A 16,781-nucleotide genomic window follows, 5' to 3' on the forward strand; every position below is an offset into this window, starting at 1 on the left:
AATGAAGCGAACCACTTAAAATGATGTGGCGGGCCATGTAAAATAATGAAGCAAAACACTTAAAAAGATGTGGCGGGCCATGTAAAATAATGAAGCAAACCACTTAAAATTATGTGGCGGGCCATGGAAAATAATGAAGCGAACCACTTAAAATGACGTGGCAGGTTATGTAAAATAATGAAGTAAACCACTTAAAAAGAAGTGGCGGGCCATGTAAAATAATGAAGCAAAACACTTAAAAAGATGTGGCGGGCCATGTAAAATAATGAAGCAAACCACTTAAAATTATGTGGCGGGCCATGGAAAATAATGAAGCAAAACACTTAAAATGATGTGGCGGCCCATGTAAAATAATGAAGCGAACCACTTAAAAAGATGTGGCGGGCCACGTAAAATAATGAAGCAAAACACCTAAGATGTGGCGGGCCATGTAAAATAATGAAGCAAACCACTTAAAATGATGTGGCGGGCCATGTAAAATAATGAAGTGAACCACTTAAAATGATGTGGCAGGTCATGTAAAATAATGAAGCAAAACACTTAAAAAGAAGTGGCGGGCCATGTAAAATAATGAAGCGAACCACTTAAAAAGATGTGGCGGGTCACTAAATGAGGTGGCGGGCCATGTAAAACAATGAAGCGAACCACTTAAAAAGATGTGGCAGGCCATGTGAAATTATGAAACAAACCAATTAAAATGATGTGGCGGGTCAAAGGATGTGACGGGCCATATAAAATAATGAAGCAAACCACTTAAAAAGATGTGGCGGGCCATGTAAAATAATGAAGCAAACCACTTAAAAAGATGTGGCGGGCCATGTAAAATAATAAAGCAAAACACTTAAAAAGATGTGGCGGGCCATGTAAAATAATGAAGCAAACCACTTAAAAAGATGTGGCGGGAAAATGTAAAATAATGAAGTGAACCACTTAAAATGATGTGGCGGGCCATGTAAAATAATGAAGCAAAACACTTAAAAGATGTGGCAGGCCATGTAAAATAATGAAGCGAACCACTTAAAATGATGTGGCAGGTCAAGTAAAATTATGAAGCAAACCACTTAAAATGATGTGGCGGGCCATTTAAAATAATGAAGCAAAACACTTAAAAGATGTGGCAGGCCATGTAAAATTATGAAGCAAACCACTTAAAATGATGTGGCGGGCCATTTAAAATAATGAAGCGAACCACTTAAAAAGATGTGGCGGGCCATTAAATGAGGTGGCGGGCCATTTCAAATAATGAAACGAATTGTTTAAAATGTGGCGGGCCATGTAAAATAATGAAGTGAACCACTTAAAAAGATGTGGCGGGCCACTAAATGATGTGGCGGGCCATGTAAAATAATGAAACGAACCACTTAAAATAATGTGACGGGCCACGATAAAGGAGGTGGCCAATGAAACTAACAACTTAAAATGATCTGGCAGGCCATATAAAATAATGAAGTGAACAACTTAAAATTAGTGGCCATTTCAAATAATGTGGATGGCCACAAAAACGAAGTGGTAGACCAAATAAAATAATGAAGCGAACCACATAAAATGATGTGGCAGGCGACAAATTGTGTGGCAGTCCACATAAATGACATAACGGGCCAGAATAAAATTTAGTGGCAGGCCATTTACAATAATAAAGCAAACCATTTAAAATGATGTTGCAGGACATGTAAAATAGTGAAACAAACCACTTGAATTGATGTGGATGGCCACGAAAATGATGGGGCCGACCAAATAAAATAATGAAGCAAACCACTTAAATGATGTGGCGGGCCGAATAAAATAATGCAGCGAATCACCTAAAATAATGCGGCAGACACATAACACAATGAAACCAACCACATAAAATAATGTGCTAGTCTACAATTACTGATGTGGTGGGTCACATAAAATGATGCTGCAAACCATAAACAATTATATGGCAGGCCACAATAAATTATGTGGCGCACCGTATAAAATAATGTAGCGAACCACATAAAAAGATGTGGCTGGCCACAAAATATGATGTGGCGGGCGTTACAAAAAAAATTGTACCAAATAATATAAAATGATATGGTAGGTCACTTTAAATGATGAGGCAGACTACTTCAAATGATGTGGATAGCCACAAAAATGAAATGGTAGACCAAATAAAATAAGGAAGGGAACCACATAAAATGATGTGGCGGGCGACAAAAAATTATGTGGCAGACCACATAAATGACATGACGGGCCACAATTAAATGATGGGGCAGACCAAATAAAATAATGAAGCAAACCACGTAAAATGATGTGGCGGGCCATTTAAATATTGTAACGAACCACTAACATAATAAAACCAACTACATAAAATGATGTGGCGGTCTACAATTACTGATGTCATATAAAATAATGTCGAAAACCATTTAAAATGATATGGCGGGCCACAATAAATTATGTATCGCACCATATAAAATAATGTAGTTAACCACATAAAAAGATGTGGCTGGCCACGAAATATGATGTTGCGGGCCTTACCTTGGTACCAAATGTACCAAACAATATAAAATGACATGGCAGGCCACATCAAATGACGTGGCAGGCCACTGTATAGGATTTGGTGAACCATATAAAACAGGGGTCGGGAACCTTTTTGGCTGAGAGACCCAAAAAGCTAAATATTTTAAAACATTTTTCCATAAGAGCCATATAATATTTTTTTAACACTGAACACAACTAAACGTGTATTTTTAAGTAAAACCAACATTTCTAGAGTATAATAAGTCTCTTATTCTTTGTAATAACATTGTTATTCTAAAGCTAACTGTGGAGGGGGCGTGGCCTGCAGGCCTGCAGCAAACTGGGGTGTGCCAGGACCGGCTTCAAAATCAGCGACAGGTGCGTAGATGCCCACCTGGGTCCTTGTTATCTAATCACTTGTCGCTCTGTTATAAGCAGCAGCCAGAAGGAGAGACGGGGTTTGGGCTGGAAATACAATAGCTGGAAAGCAACTGAGAGACTTATTGAAGAATAAAACAATATTGAAACCCTGAAACAGGCTCTCATGTCAGTGCTTGGTGGTCCGAAGAACCCTCAGAAGGGCAAGCCCACACTAACCAATGATAAATAAATAACTTCTTACCATTAACGCAACTTCTTGAACAGGTACGGTAGAAAATGGATGGATTAAAAACGCATGAGAATGTTTTATGCTTTTAACATTTTTTTTAACACTGTGATTACAAGTGGAATTATTATTTATTTATCATTTTAAGCAATGTCAGCTCAGATTTATCTGAGAGCCAGATGCAGTCATCAAAAGAGCCACAGGTTCCCTACCCCTGATATAAAATATAAAACAATGTAGAAAACCACTGTTATGCCCGTTTGATTGTGGACTATTACTGACACCTTGTGGCGATGGGAAATGCTGCGCGTCAATAGTTTGGCACTTCCGGTTTAGTTTGGACACTTCCGGTTCACGATGTTAGTTCAGTTCATAAAAAATGAGAAGTAGACGAGTTGTGTTAACTCTTACAAGCCTTGGAAAAGATAAGTCTGTAAGTAAACTGTTTAACTTGTTTATGTAACTCAATACTAAGGTGGAAAGTGGCTACATTTGATAGTAAGATGTGTATTGAAAAACGATTTTTTGTGCACTATTTTAATGAATGTTTGAGGATTCAAAATGGCTGCCGTTCGCATATTTCCACCATTGAAATAGTTTCAACACTCAGCAGTATTTGTTTGGTAATAATGCTGTATATTTGTGTAAAGCTAATGTTTACATATTGTGTATTACGTTTCAGTTTGTTAATTGAATCATACAGCTTATACATTGTCATTGTGTGTATTTCAGTTTTACAAGAAGAAGAAGAATAATAAAAAATAAAAATCCAGTGCAAGACAAAGCAAGATCAACAACAATAAAGAGCCTAAATGGATTCATCTGCTTTGGAACTTTATTAGAATGTCCTGGATTGGTTGTTAGCTGTCTGCCAAGCTTTATAACCTCAACACATTCAGTGAGGGCGGAACAACCACAAAAAAAATGATACGGCAGGCCTCATAAAATAATGTGGCAAACCACTTTAAATGACGTGGCGGGCTAGATGTGGGTGTGTTCTACACAGTGTGTGCCATACCTCGTTCAGCAGTTCGCTGGCGTGCCGGGCTGTCAGATATTGTGGCGTCTGGTCCACATCCACCAAGGCTTTCCCCTTCATGTGCTCCTCGTAGTCCCGCCTGTACTCCCTCTGACACACACACACACACACCTTCACTTCCCGCTTCTCTTCTTTCGCTCCCATCCCTCGGTGCTCTCTCACCTCACTCTGCATCTTCTGGGCGTCCTTCATCACTTTATACGTTTGCGTGTCGGCAAACTCCACGCGTGTGCGTCCTTTGCTCTTCTCGTACTCCTGGCGGTATTTCACCTGTCGCCGCAAAAAAAAAAGACCCAAAAAACCCCACACACGCCCGGGCCGTCAGCGAGGAAGAGGACACGGCGCCGCGTGAAGGCACACACCTGACTGTGCAGCACTGCGTTCTCCTTGTGGTGGCGCTGTTCAGCCGTGTCCAGAGCCATGTGGTGCTGAGCCTTGTTCTCCTCGTACTTCTTCTTATACTCCACCTGACCTCACACACACACATTCTCAGTTTGTCGTTTTGATGGGGAAGAAGGGTAATCGGCATCCACTTTTTTTTTTTTTTTTTTTTTTTACACACGTTGCTCTGCAGTTTGCTGGCGTGCAGCACGTGTTCCAGTTGCAGGAGGTTCGGCAGGTCTGAGGAACCTTCTGGTTTCTGGTTGCTCTTATACCTCACCTGAAAATAAAAGACCCAGCTCATGAGCGTTCTAAGGGACTATTGTCCCTCCTTTAGGCAAAATGAAGTGGCTGGCCACGAAAATGAAGTGGTAGACCAGGGGTCGGGAACCTTTTTGACTGAAAGAGCCAAGAAGCGAAATATTTTATAATGTATTTACTTAAGAGCCATATAATATTTTTTTTAACACTGAACACAACTAAACGTGTGCATTTTTAAGTAAGACCAACATTTCTAGAGTATAATAGGTCTCTTATTCTTTGTAATAACATTGTTATTCTGAAGCGAAATGTGGAAGGGGCGTGGCCTGCGGGCCTGCAGCGAAGCGGGGTGTTGCCAGGATCGGCCTTGATCAGTGACAGGTGTGTAGATGGCCCACCTGGGCCTTGTTATCTAATCATCTGTCGCTCTGTTATAAGCAGCAGCCAGGAGGAGAGACGGGGTCGGGGCTGGAGCCAGAGCGCGAGCGAGAACGAAAGAGAAAAAGACAATTGCTGGAAAGCAACTGAGAGACTAATTGAAAAATAAAACAATATTGTAACCCTGAAACAGGCTCTCATGTCGGTGCTTGGTGGTCTGAAGAACCCCCAGGAGGGCAAGCCCCACAACTAACCAATAATAAATAAATAACTTCTTACCTTTAACGCAAATTCTTGAACAGGTGCGGTAGAAAACAGATGGATGGATTAAAAATGCATGAGAAGGTTTTATATTTTGAACGTTATTTTTAAAACTGTGATTACAAGTGGAATTATTCATTACTTATCGTGTTATGCAATGTCAGCTCAGATTTATCCGAGAGCCAGATGCAGTCATCAAAAGAGCCACATCTGGCTCTAGAGCCATAGGTTCCCTACCCCTGTGGTAGACCAAATAAAATATTGAAGCGAACCACATAAAATGATGTGGCGGGCGACAAATCATGGGGCAGACCACATAAATGACATAACGGGCCACAATAAAATAATGCGGCAAGCCATTTAAAATAATGAAGCTAACCATTTCAAATGATATGGCGGGCTATGTAAAATAATTAAACAAACTACTTAAATTGATGTGGCTGGCCACGAAAATGATGAGGCAGACCAAATAAAATGATGAAACTACAATTACAGATGTGGCGGGTCATATAAAAAATGTCTCAAACCATACAAAATTATATGGCAGGCCACGATAAATTATGTGGCGCACCATAAAAAATAATTTAGCGAACCACATAAAATAATGTGGCAGACACATAACATAAAACCAACATAAAATGATGTGGCAGTCTACAATTACTGATGTGGCGGGTCATATAAAATAATGTCGCAAACCATACAAAATTATATGGCAGGCCAAAATAAATTATGTGGCGCACCATAAAAAATAATGTAGCGATCAACATAAAAAGATGTGCCTGGCCACAAAAATGATGGGGCAGACCGAATAAAATAATGAACCGATCCACATAAAATGATGTGGCGGGCCGTGTAAAGTATTGTAGCGAACCACATAACATAATGTGGCAGACACATAAAATAATGAAACCAACCACATAAAATGATGTGGCGGTCTCCAATTACTGATGTGGCGGGTCATATAAAATAATGTCGCAAACCATACAAAATTATATGGCAGGCCACAATAAACTATGTGGCGCACCATATAAAATAATGTAGCGATCAACATAAAAAGATGTGCCTGGCCACAAAAATGATGGGGCAGACCGAATAAAATAATGAACCGATCCACATAAAATGATGTGGCGGGCCGTGTAAAGTATTGTAGCGAACCACATAAAATAATGTGGCAGACACATAAAATAATGAAACCAACCACATAAAATGATGTGGCGGTCTCCAATTACTGATGTGGCGGTTCATATAAAATAATGTCGCAAACCATACAAAATTATATGGCAGGCCACGATAAATTATGTGGCGCACCATAAAAAATAATGTAGCGAACCACATAACATAATGAAACCAACCACCTAAAATGATGTGGCGGTCTACAATTACTGATGTGGCGGGTTATATAAAATAATGTCGCAAACCATACAAAATTATATGGCAGGCCACAATAAATTATGTGGCGCACCATAAAAAAATAATGTAGCGAACAACATAAAAAGATGTGACGGTCTGTGTAAAATATTGTAGCGAACCACATAAAATAATGCGGCAGACACATAACAATGAAACCAACCACATAAAATGATGTGGCGGTCTACAATTACTGATGTGGCGGGTCATATAAAATAATGTCTCAAACCATACAAAACTATATGGCAGGCCACAATAAATTATGTGGCGCACCATAAAAAATATTGTAGCGAACCACATAAAATAATGCGGCAGACACATAACATAATGAAACCAACATAAAATGATGTGGCGGTCTACAATTACTAATGTGGCGGGTCATATAAAATAATGTCGCAAACCATACAAAATGATATGGCAGGCCACAATAAATTATGTGGCGCACCATATAAAATAATGTAGCGGTCCACATAAAAAAGATGTGGCTGGCCACAAAAATGATGGGGCAGATCGAATGATCGAATAAAATAATGAACCGATCCACATAAAATGATGTGGCGGGCCGTGTAAAATATTGTAGCAAACCACATAAAATAATGTGGCAGACACATTAAATAATGAAACCAACCACATAAAATGATGCGGCGTTCTCCAATTACTGATGTGGCGGGTCATATAAAATAATGAAGCTAACCACATAAAATGGCGTGGCGGGCCGTGTAAAGTATTGTAGCGAACCGCATAAAATAATGTGGCAGACACATAACAAAATGAAACCAACCACATAAAATGACGTGGCGGTCTACAATTACTGAAGTGGCGGGTCGTATAAAATAATGTCGCAAACGATGCAAAAAATTATATGGCAGGCCACAATAAATTATGTGGGGCACCATATAAATAATGTAGCGAACCACATAAAAAGATGTAGCTGGCCACAAAATATGATGTAACGGGCCTTACAAGATAATGTACTAAACCACATAAAATGTAATGGCAGGTCACGTCAAATGATGAGGCAGGCCACTTCAAATGATGTGGATGGCCACAAAAAAAAAGTGGTAGACCACATAAAATGAAGTGAACCACGTAAAATGATGTGGTGTTTTGTGGCGATGAGCGTTTTAAGGGACTATTTTCCCTCCTTTAGCCGAACTAGATCGCCTCAGAAACGACCAGCTTTGGCCTTGGTTCTGCTCAAAGAAGATCAATACATTGAATGCAAACTATTTTTTCATCTATGCAATCCCACTCACATATTATTTTTAAATCTGCCATGAAGTACCAGTTTAGAAAGAGAGTGACGGAGGAAAATGTGTGCGTTAACTTTCAGTTTCGATACCTGCCATAGCAGTCTATTGTTTGTACATAGTCCTGTTTTGTAGAATCCAATGTTAAACGTCAATACTAATCATCATTTTAGACCGCCTTGGAACAAAAGGATCTGGGTGGACTCTTCCCTCCTAAAAGGGTGGGGTCCTAATAGTGAGAGGATGTCGGCCAATCACGCGCCTCCATTCCAATTTCATTTTAACCTCAGGACGAGAAAAAGCGAATGCAAGCAGTGTTGCCAGCGAGCAGCTTATGTAATGTTTGGAAATATTGCGTGTGTGTGCGTGTTTGTTAGTGTGTGTGTGTGTGTGTGTGTGCACGTGTGGGTGTAAGGTGAGCCAAGTGTGTGCATGTGCGCTCAAACCTTTTTAACTTCTCCAGCTTTCATCTGACAAGGTACCTCTATTTGCTTGAGGGAGGTTGCCATGGTTACTGCCTCACTACACAGGCTGTGTGTGTCAGCGTGGATGACACACACACACACACACACACACACACACACACACACACAAAAACTCCCATATTTCAAAATGCTAATGTTTATGACGTGCGTTCATGTTCTGGTGGGTGGAATTCTGCTCAGGAAAGAAGATAATGTAGCGAACTACGTACAATGACGTGGCAGGCCACAATAAATAACTTGGCGTGTCACATCAAATAATGTAGCAACCCACATTAGGATGTGGCGGGCCACAGGAAATAAAGTGTGAGACCATCCAAAATCATGTGGCGGGCCACATAAAATATTGTAGTAAACCACGTAAAAAGACTTGGCGGACAACACAAAATGACGTAGCGGGCCACAATAAATGTAATGGATGTATGAATAAAAATATAAAAGCAATGTAGCAGACCATATAAAATAACGCCACGGGCTATTCTTAAAAAGTGGCAGGCCACATAAAATTATGCTCCGAACTACATAATGATGTAGCAGGCCATTTCAAATAATGTAGCAAACCACAATAAATGACGTGGCAGGACACCGAAAATCTAGAGAACCACAATAAATGATGTGGCGGGCCACGTAAAATAACGTAGTAAACCACATACAATTACAGTATATGGCAGGCCACGTAAAATGTTGTAGCGGGCCGTATAAAATATTGTAGTGAACCACAAAAAAAGACTTTGCGGACGTAGAGGGCCACAATAAATGAAGTGGAGGGCAACATAAAATAATGTAGCAAACCACATAAAATAACGTCACGGGCCATTTTAAAATATGTGGGAGGCCACATAAAATTACGCTGTGAACTACATAAATGATGTAGAAGGCCATATAAAATAATGTACAGAAACACAATAAATGAAGTGGATGTATAAATAAAATATAAAAGCAATATAAAATAATGTAGCAGACCATATAAAATAACGCCACGGGCTATTCTTAAAAAAAATGTGGCAGGCCACATAAAATTATGCTCCGAACTACATAATGATGTAGCAGGCCATATCAAATAATGTAGCAAACTACAATAAATGACGTGGCAGGACACCGAAAATCTAGAGAACCAAAATAAATGACGTGGCGGGCCACGTAAAATAACGTAGTAAACCACGTACAATTACAGTATATGGCAGGCCACATAAAATATTGTAGTGAACCACAAAAAAAGACTTTGCGGACGTAGCGGGTCACAATAAATGAAGTGGAAGGCAATATAAAATAACGTAGCAAACCACATAAAATAACGTCACGGGCCATATAAAAATATGTGGCAGGCCACATAAATTACGCTGTGAACTACATAAATGATGTTGCAGGCCATATCAAATAATGTAGAAAACCACAATAAATGACGTGGCGGGCCACATAAAATATCGCAGCGAACCACTTACAATTACATGGCGGGCCACATAAAATATTATGGCGGGCCATGTAAAATATTGTAGTGAATCACATAAAAAGATTTGGCGCACCACATAAAATGACGTTGCGGGCCACAATAAATGAAGTGCAGGGCAATATAAAATAATGTAGCAAACCACATAAAATAACGTTGCAGGCCATTTTTAAATATGTGGCAGGCCAAGTAAAATGACGCTCCGAACTACATAAATGATGTAGCAGGCCATATAAAATAATATACAGAACCACAATAAATGACGTGAAGGGCCACGTAAAAAATATCGCAGCGAACCACTTACAATTATATGGCGGGCCACATAAATGTTGTGGCGGGCCATATAAAATATTGTAGTGAATCACATAAAAAGACTTGGCGTACCACATAAAATGACGTTGCGGGCCACAATAAATGAAGTGGAGGGCAATATAAAATAATGTAGCAAACCACATAAAATAACGTTGCAGGCCATTTTTAAATATGTGGCAGGCCACTTAAAATGGCGCTACGAACTACATAATGAGGTCGCAGGCCATATGAAATAATGTAGCAAACCACAATAAATGACGTGGCAGGCCACGTAAAAAATATCGCAGCGAACCACTTACAATTATATGGCGGGCCACATAAATGTTGTGGCGGGCCATATAAAATATTGTAGGGAACCACAAAAAAAAGACTTGGCGTACCACATAAAATGACGTTGCGGGCCACAATAAATGAAGTGCAGGGCAATATAAAATAATGTAGCAAACCACATAAAATAACGTTGCAGGCCATATTTAAATATGTGGCAGGCCACTTAAAATGACGCTCCAAACTACATAATGAGGTCGCAGGCCATATAAAATAATGTAGCGAACCACGATAAAATGACATGGCAGGCCATATAAATATAATTTAGTAAATGATGTGTCTTTCCTCACCTGACTGGCGAGCGCGGCCGCCGCTTGTGTGTGTTTGAAGGACAGGCAGTCCAGCGGGTTGTAACGAGGTCGAGCGTGCGGCTCTGATGCTTGCTTGTACTTCACCTGCACGGAGGGATTTTTATTTTTTTTTTCTATGTTGGGCCGCACACCTGATGCATTGTGGGTATCTTGTTACCTGGCTGGCCAGCTTGGACGCTTCCTTGGCGTGATGGATGTCGGTCCGGGCGAGTAGTGACGCGTCGCTCAAGACCAGCTGCCTGCTATTACTCCTGTAGGCCACCTGTGGGCGCCGCACGTCCAAATAATTCAAGCAGGGCATGCATGATACATTAAGAGGGATGTTTCTATAATTCATCACACGGTTGTCACGGCGACCAGGCTACAAAGCGGTTGCCATGCACACACGCGCACTCACGTCGCTGGCCAGTTTAGCCGCGTTGGTCGCGCTGACAATGTCCGCTCTGTCGGGCGCCGTGTTGTAGCGGCAAAGCTCCTCCCTCCCCTTCCTGTAGCCGACCTGTGATCAGCGAAGACACGGTGAGACGTGGGCGAGCATCACGCCGGCCGACCTTTTTCCTCGCTGCGGCTGCATTTACGTCGCTCTGGTTCCGGTTGACCTCCATGGCGTGCTCCACCTCAGGCAGCGTCTCCATGTTGGCGTAGCCCGACTTGCCTTTCTCGCGGTTAAACTGCTCCTTGTAGAACTTCTATAGGGGACCAATAAAAAAAACAAAAAAACAACAACATTTTTTTCAAAAGGCATCAGTTTTTGTTGTCTGGTTCTACGCTCCAGTTAGCGCTTCAGTGCCGGGTCAACACACATGAAAGCTGTTTAATGTGCTGCCCCCCGCAGGCAAACACTGGCAAATGCAGTTACAGTCAAACCCCGACTATCGAACTTAAATGGTTCTTGAACACGGCTGGTGAATTGATAGGTTTGTATAGTGACACACATTCATCCATAAGCATACTTGCCAACCTTGAGACCTCCGATTTCGGGAGGTGGAGGGCGGGGGGCGTGGTGTTGTTGGGGGCATGGTTAAGAGGGGAGGAGTATATTTACGGCTACAATTCACCAAGACAAGTATTTCATATATATATATATATATATAAATAAAATAAATATTTGAATTTCAGTGTTCATTTATTTACACATATACACACACACAACACTCATCTACTCATTGTTGAGTTAAGGGTTGAATTCTACATCCTTGTTCTATTCTCTGTCACTATTTTTCTAACCATATGAATGTAGACGGCAGTATTGTCCTGTTTAAGAGTGTCACAACATTGCTGTTTACGGCAGACGAACTGCTTTACGGTAGACGAAAACGTGACTGCTGTTGTTGTGTGTTGTTACCGCGCTGGGATGGACGTTAATGATACTGCCTAACAATAAACCCACATAAGAAACCAAAAACTCGCCCTCGATCATCCTACAGTTATAACGTCATTGGGCAGACACGCTGTTTATATTGTGAGAAAGCGGACGTGAAAACAGGCTGTCTTCACTAAGGTCTGCATGGAGCTGGAGGGAGCGTGGCCTCCAGCTCCGCTTGAATTTCGGGAGAAAATTTGTCCCGGGAGGTTTTCGGTAGAGGCGCTGAATTTCGTGAGTCTCCCGGAAAATCCGGGAGGGTTGGCAAGTATGTCCATAAGAAACAATGTAAATATGAATAATGGCTCGACAAAAAAATATATTGTAGTGAAGCCTTGTAAGGCGGCACGGTGGTACAAGGGTTATTAGTGCATGAGAGGTTTATTTAATTGTGCCCAACTGGGCGGCCCGCGCACCTGATCACCATTGCGGCGTCGCTCCCGGCGCGCCCCGCCTCGCCACTCGCTTGCTGCCCACACCTCCTCGCCGCCATCTTGGGCCGGGCTAAGGTGTGCCCTGCCTCGCTGTCGGATTGCCGGCTGCGCCTCTCCACAGTAATGATCATTGGTACTTTAACGTTAAAGTTAAAGTTAAAGTACCAATGATTGTCACACACACTCTTGGTGTGGCGAAATTATTCTCTGCATTTGACCCATCACCCTTGATCATGCACTGGGAGGTGAGGGGAGCAGTGGTGGCCACGCCCGGGAAGTATTTTTGGTGACTTAATCCCCAATTCCAACCCTTGATGCTGAGTGCCAAGCAGGGAGGTAATGAGTCCCATTTTTATAGTCTTTGGTATGACTCGGCTGGGGTTTGAACTTACAACCTACCGATCTCAGGGTGGACACTCAACTAACTTATCGTATTTTTCGGACTATAAGTCGCAGTTTTTTTCATAGTTTGGCCGGGGGTGCGACTTATACTCAGGAGTGACTTATGTGTGATATTATTAACACATTACCATAAAATATCAAATAATATTATTTAGCTCATTCACGTAAGAGACTAGACGTATAAGATTTCATGGGATTTATGGATTAGGAGTGACAGATTGTTTGGTAAAGGTATAGCATGTTCTATATGTTATAGTTATTTGAATGACTCTTACCATAATATGTTAGGTTAACATACCAGGCACCTTCTCAGTTGGTTATTTATGCCTCATATAACGTACACTTATTCAGCCTGTTGTTCACTATTCTTTATTTATTTTAAATTGCCTTTCAAATGTCTATTTTTGGTGTTGGATTTTATTAAATAAATTTCCCCCAAAAATGCGACTTATACTCCAGTGCGACTTATATATGTTTTTTTTTTTTTCCTTCTTTATTATGCATTTTCGGCAGGTGCGACTTATACTCCGGAGCGACTTATACTCCGAAAAATACGGTAATAAGCCGGTGCGCCTTTTGTATGAAAATAGACCGGACTAGACCCGCTCATCGGCAGTGTGCTTTATAATCCAGTGCGCCCTGTAGTCCAGAAAATAGGGTATGTTTAATGTGTCATACAATTTTATGTAAAAATTAAAGCTGCAAGCAGCGATGGACCCCCGGGACCCAAGCCCGGATAAACGGTAGAAGATGGATGGATTATTACACAGAGAAAAAGTTGTATACACATGTTATACATAAGTCTCATAGTAATAACAGTTGTAAAGTGGCTTGGGCATTTTTATAAGGATTCCTTGGTGCCGCCATTTTGAGACTCTAATGCATGGTGAATGTAATGCAGTTGTTGTATTGAAGTGGGAATAGCAAACTTCCTGTTGATTTTAGTTGGGGGCGGTCAGTGTATGAAATATAGGTCGTAGGGAGACTTATATTGAGGTTTTTGTTTCATGTGTGTATGACAGTCCTACATTGAGTTAGAAGCAGTTTTGTCTGAGCAGGAAGCCGCCATTTTGTGACAGCAGCACACACAACAGCACCAGCGTTCCGGTTCTTTGCGGGCTCATAAAATCCAAACCGGGGTAGTAATTAAAATTACCGTATTTCTTTGAATTGCCGCCGGGGCGCTAATTTAAAACCTCTTCTCACTCCTGCGCTTACCAAAGGCATGCGGTAAAAGTAAGCATGCGCTAATTATTTTAAAACCTCTTCTCACTCCGGCACTTACCAAAGGCAAGCAGTAAAAATTTGAGTGTGATGTAAGCTTGGACCTTAACTCCTACTGAATAGCTCTTAATCTTCTTCCCTTTATGCGATTTCAAATTACCGGTATTGAAATCAGCCTCCTCCATTTTGAAAATGACAGGGGAAGTGTCACTCGTGAGGTCACGAGTTCGACCAGGGGGTAATACTGAGCATGCGCTAATTATTTTGGGAAGCGAGTTTGACCCAGCAATAATTCAAAGCAGGCGCATACTATATGCCCTGCGGCAATTCAAGGAAATACAGTGTTTCATCAAATTTTAATCAGAAGGGTTCAATCTCTCTTCTGTGCTTATTTGAAGCCGAAATGACAAACGGTCTCAGAGGAGATAATGTTTGAAAAAAAGCGAAATTTTTTTAGCCAACTTTTGTATTGAAGTGGGAATAGCAAACTTCCTGTTGATTTTAGCCGGGGGGTGTCAGTAACTGAGACCTACGTAGTGGTTTTTGTTTCATGTTTCTCCGACATTTCTACTGGAAGTTAGAGACAGTTTTGTTCGTGTTTTCTTCCTAGGGGGCGCTAGAGAGCAATTTTGAGTTTTGGGTTTGGTTTTTTGATTAGATGGCAATTTTTCCCAGTCCTGATGTGTGTCAAATTTGGTGAGTTTTGAAGCATGTTAAGGGGGTCAAATTACAGCTCAAAAAGGCGGCGGAATAATAATAAAGAATATAATAAAACCTTAGAAATACAATAGGGTCCTCTGTCCCAAAGGGACATCGGTCCCTAAATAAATGCCATTTTTGTGGACTCTTGCATTTAGAAAAGTATCAAAATGTCTCAAAATACAATTTGGTACCAAAATACTGGTATAGTGAGAACCCTACTAGCTAGTTTTACCATGAATTGATTAACGTGGACCCCGACTTAAACAAGTTGAAAAACTTATTGGGGTGTTACCATTTAGTGGTCAATTGTACGGAATATGTACTGTACTGTGCAATCTACTAATAAAAGTTTGAATCAATCCAGAAAAAAACATTTAGCATGTTGCGGGCGTGCGGTGGACGTTGTGTGTTTGCGTCCTGCATCTTTTGCGCGTGCGAGTGCAGTAGGTCAGCGTCTGTGTCCTCAGGCAACGTCTGTTGTGTGTTTTCACACTTCAACAAGCAGGGCGATACACAGGACGTGTGTGTTTGCTTCCATGGCTTACGTCGCTCTGCGCCTTGCTCAGCTCCTTGGCGAAGACGGTCTGGATGGTTTGGGGCATGTGCGCGTACAAGCTGCAGGCCGCTTCCTTCCTGCCCTCCTCCTTGTACAGCTTCTGCAGACAAGAAGGTCAGCGTCCGCACGCCTTGCTGATCAGGACGTGGCGTTGGTACCTGGCTGAGGAGCAGACTCTGTTCCTTGGCGTGCTGGATGTCTTTGGTGTGCGGCAGCAGCGAGTACAAACTCTTGACCATCTCCTTCTTACTGGCCTCCTTGTACTTACTCTGGCAACATATTCCATATACTGTATGTTAAAACCTATATCCATCCATCCATTTTCTACCGCTTATTCCCTTTCGGGGTCGCGGGGGGCGCTGGCGCCTATCTCAGCTACAATCGGGCGGAAGGCGGGGTACACCCTGGACAAGTCGCCACCTCATCGCAGGGCCAACACAGATAGACAGACAACATTCACACTCACATTCACACACTAGGGACCATTTAGTGTTGCCAATCAACCTATCCCCAGGTGCATGTATTTGGAAGTGGGAGGAAGCCGGAGTACCCGGAGGGAACCCACGCATTCACGGGGAGAACATGCAAACTCCACACAGAAAGATCCCGAGCCTGGATTTGAACCCAGGACTGCAGGACCTTCGTATTGTGAGGCAGACGCACTAAACCTATATCTCAATACGTATTGCAGCCTGATGACGGTGTATATCACAATATATTATTTGACATATTACAAACGCTCCTACGTTGGCCATACAAGACTTGTGGTGCCCTCACAAACCATCAGAAATCACAAAAACCCTTAACTTAGTACCATATTGCATCATTTCCTGTTGCATCAGTTTCCCAAAACTAGTATTAATTTACTGTTAACATCTGGTTACTTTCTGTTGTATGCATTTGATTATTTGATTTTTTTAACGTAAAATTTCTGCGATGAGGTGGCTACTTGTCTAGGGTGTACACCGCCTTCCGCCCGACTGTACCTGAGATAGGCACCAGCGCCCCCCGACACCCCAAAAGTGAATAAGCAGTAGAAAATGGATGAATGGATAACGTAAAATTTATTAAAATATCTACATTTTCCGCTAAAAAACTAACAGCTCGTCGCAATAATTTTACCGTAAAATTTACTGTGTTTTTTGGTAGTATATTATTG

The 16,781-nt window shown here is 41.6% G+C and overlaps 1 protein-coding gene across 3 annotated transcripts in view; it reads right to left on the reverse strand.

The window, feature by feature from the left end:
- Positions 1-16,781, reverse strand: part of LOC133569175 (nebulin-like) — a 107,724-nt gene that overhangs the window by 38,441 nt on the left and 52,502 nt on the right. For all 3 annotated transcript variants that reach the window (XM_061921371.1, XM_061921372.1, XM_061921373.1), the window contains exons 40-49: positions 15,781-15,891; positions 15,612-15,722; positions 11,520-11,630; positions 11,339-11,440; positions 11,099-11,203; positions 10,921-11,025; positions 4,687-4,785; positions 4,487-4,591; positions 4,287-4,394; positions 4,104-4,214 (exon numbers count right to left, since the gene is read on the reverse strand). In XM_061921371.1, coding sequence (XP_061777355.1) covers positions 4,104-4,214; positions 4,287-4,394; positions 4,487-4,591; positions 4,687-4,785; positions 10,921-11,025; positions 11,099-11,203; positions 11,339-11,440; positions 11,520-11,630; positions 15,612-15,722; positions 15,781-15,891 — 1,068 coding nt within the window. The remainder of the gene's footprint in view (positions 1-4,103; positions 4,215-4,286; positions 4,395-4,486; positions 4,592-4,686; positions 4,786-10,920; positions 11,026-11,098; positions 11,204-11,338; positions 11,441-11,519; positions 11,631-15,611; positions 15,723-15,780; positions 15,892-16,781) is intronic.

This window comes from Nerophis ophidion, linkage group LG15 (genome assembly GCF_033978795.1).
Source record: "Nerophis ophidion isolate RoL-2023_Sa linkage group LG15, RoL_Noph_v1.0, whole genome shotgun sequence".
Lineage (NCBI taxonomy): Eukaryota > Metazoa > Chordata > Actinopteri > Syngnathiformes > Syngnathidae > Nerophis > Nerophis ophidion.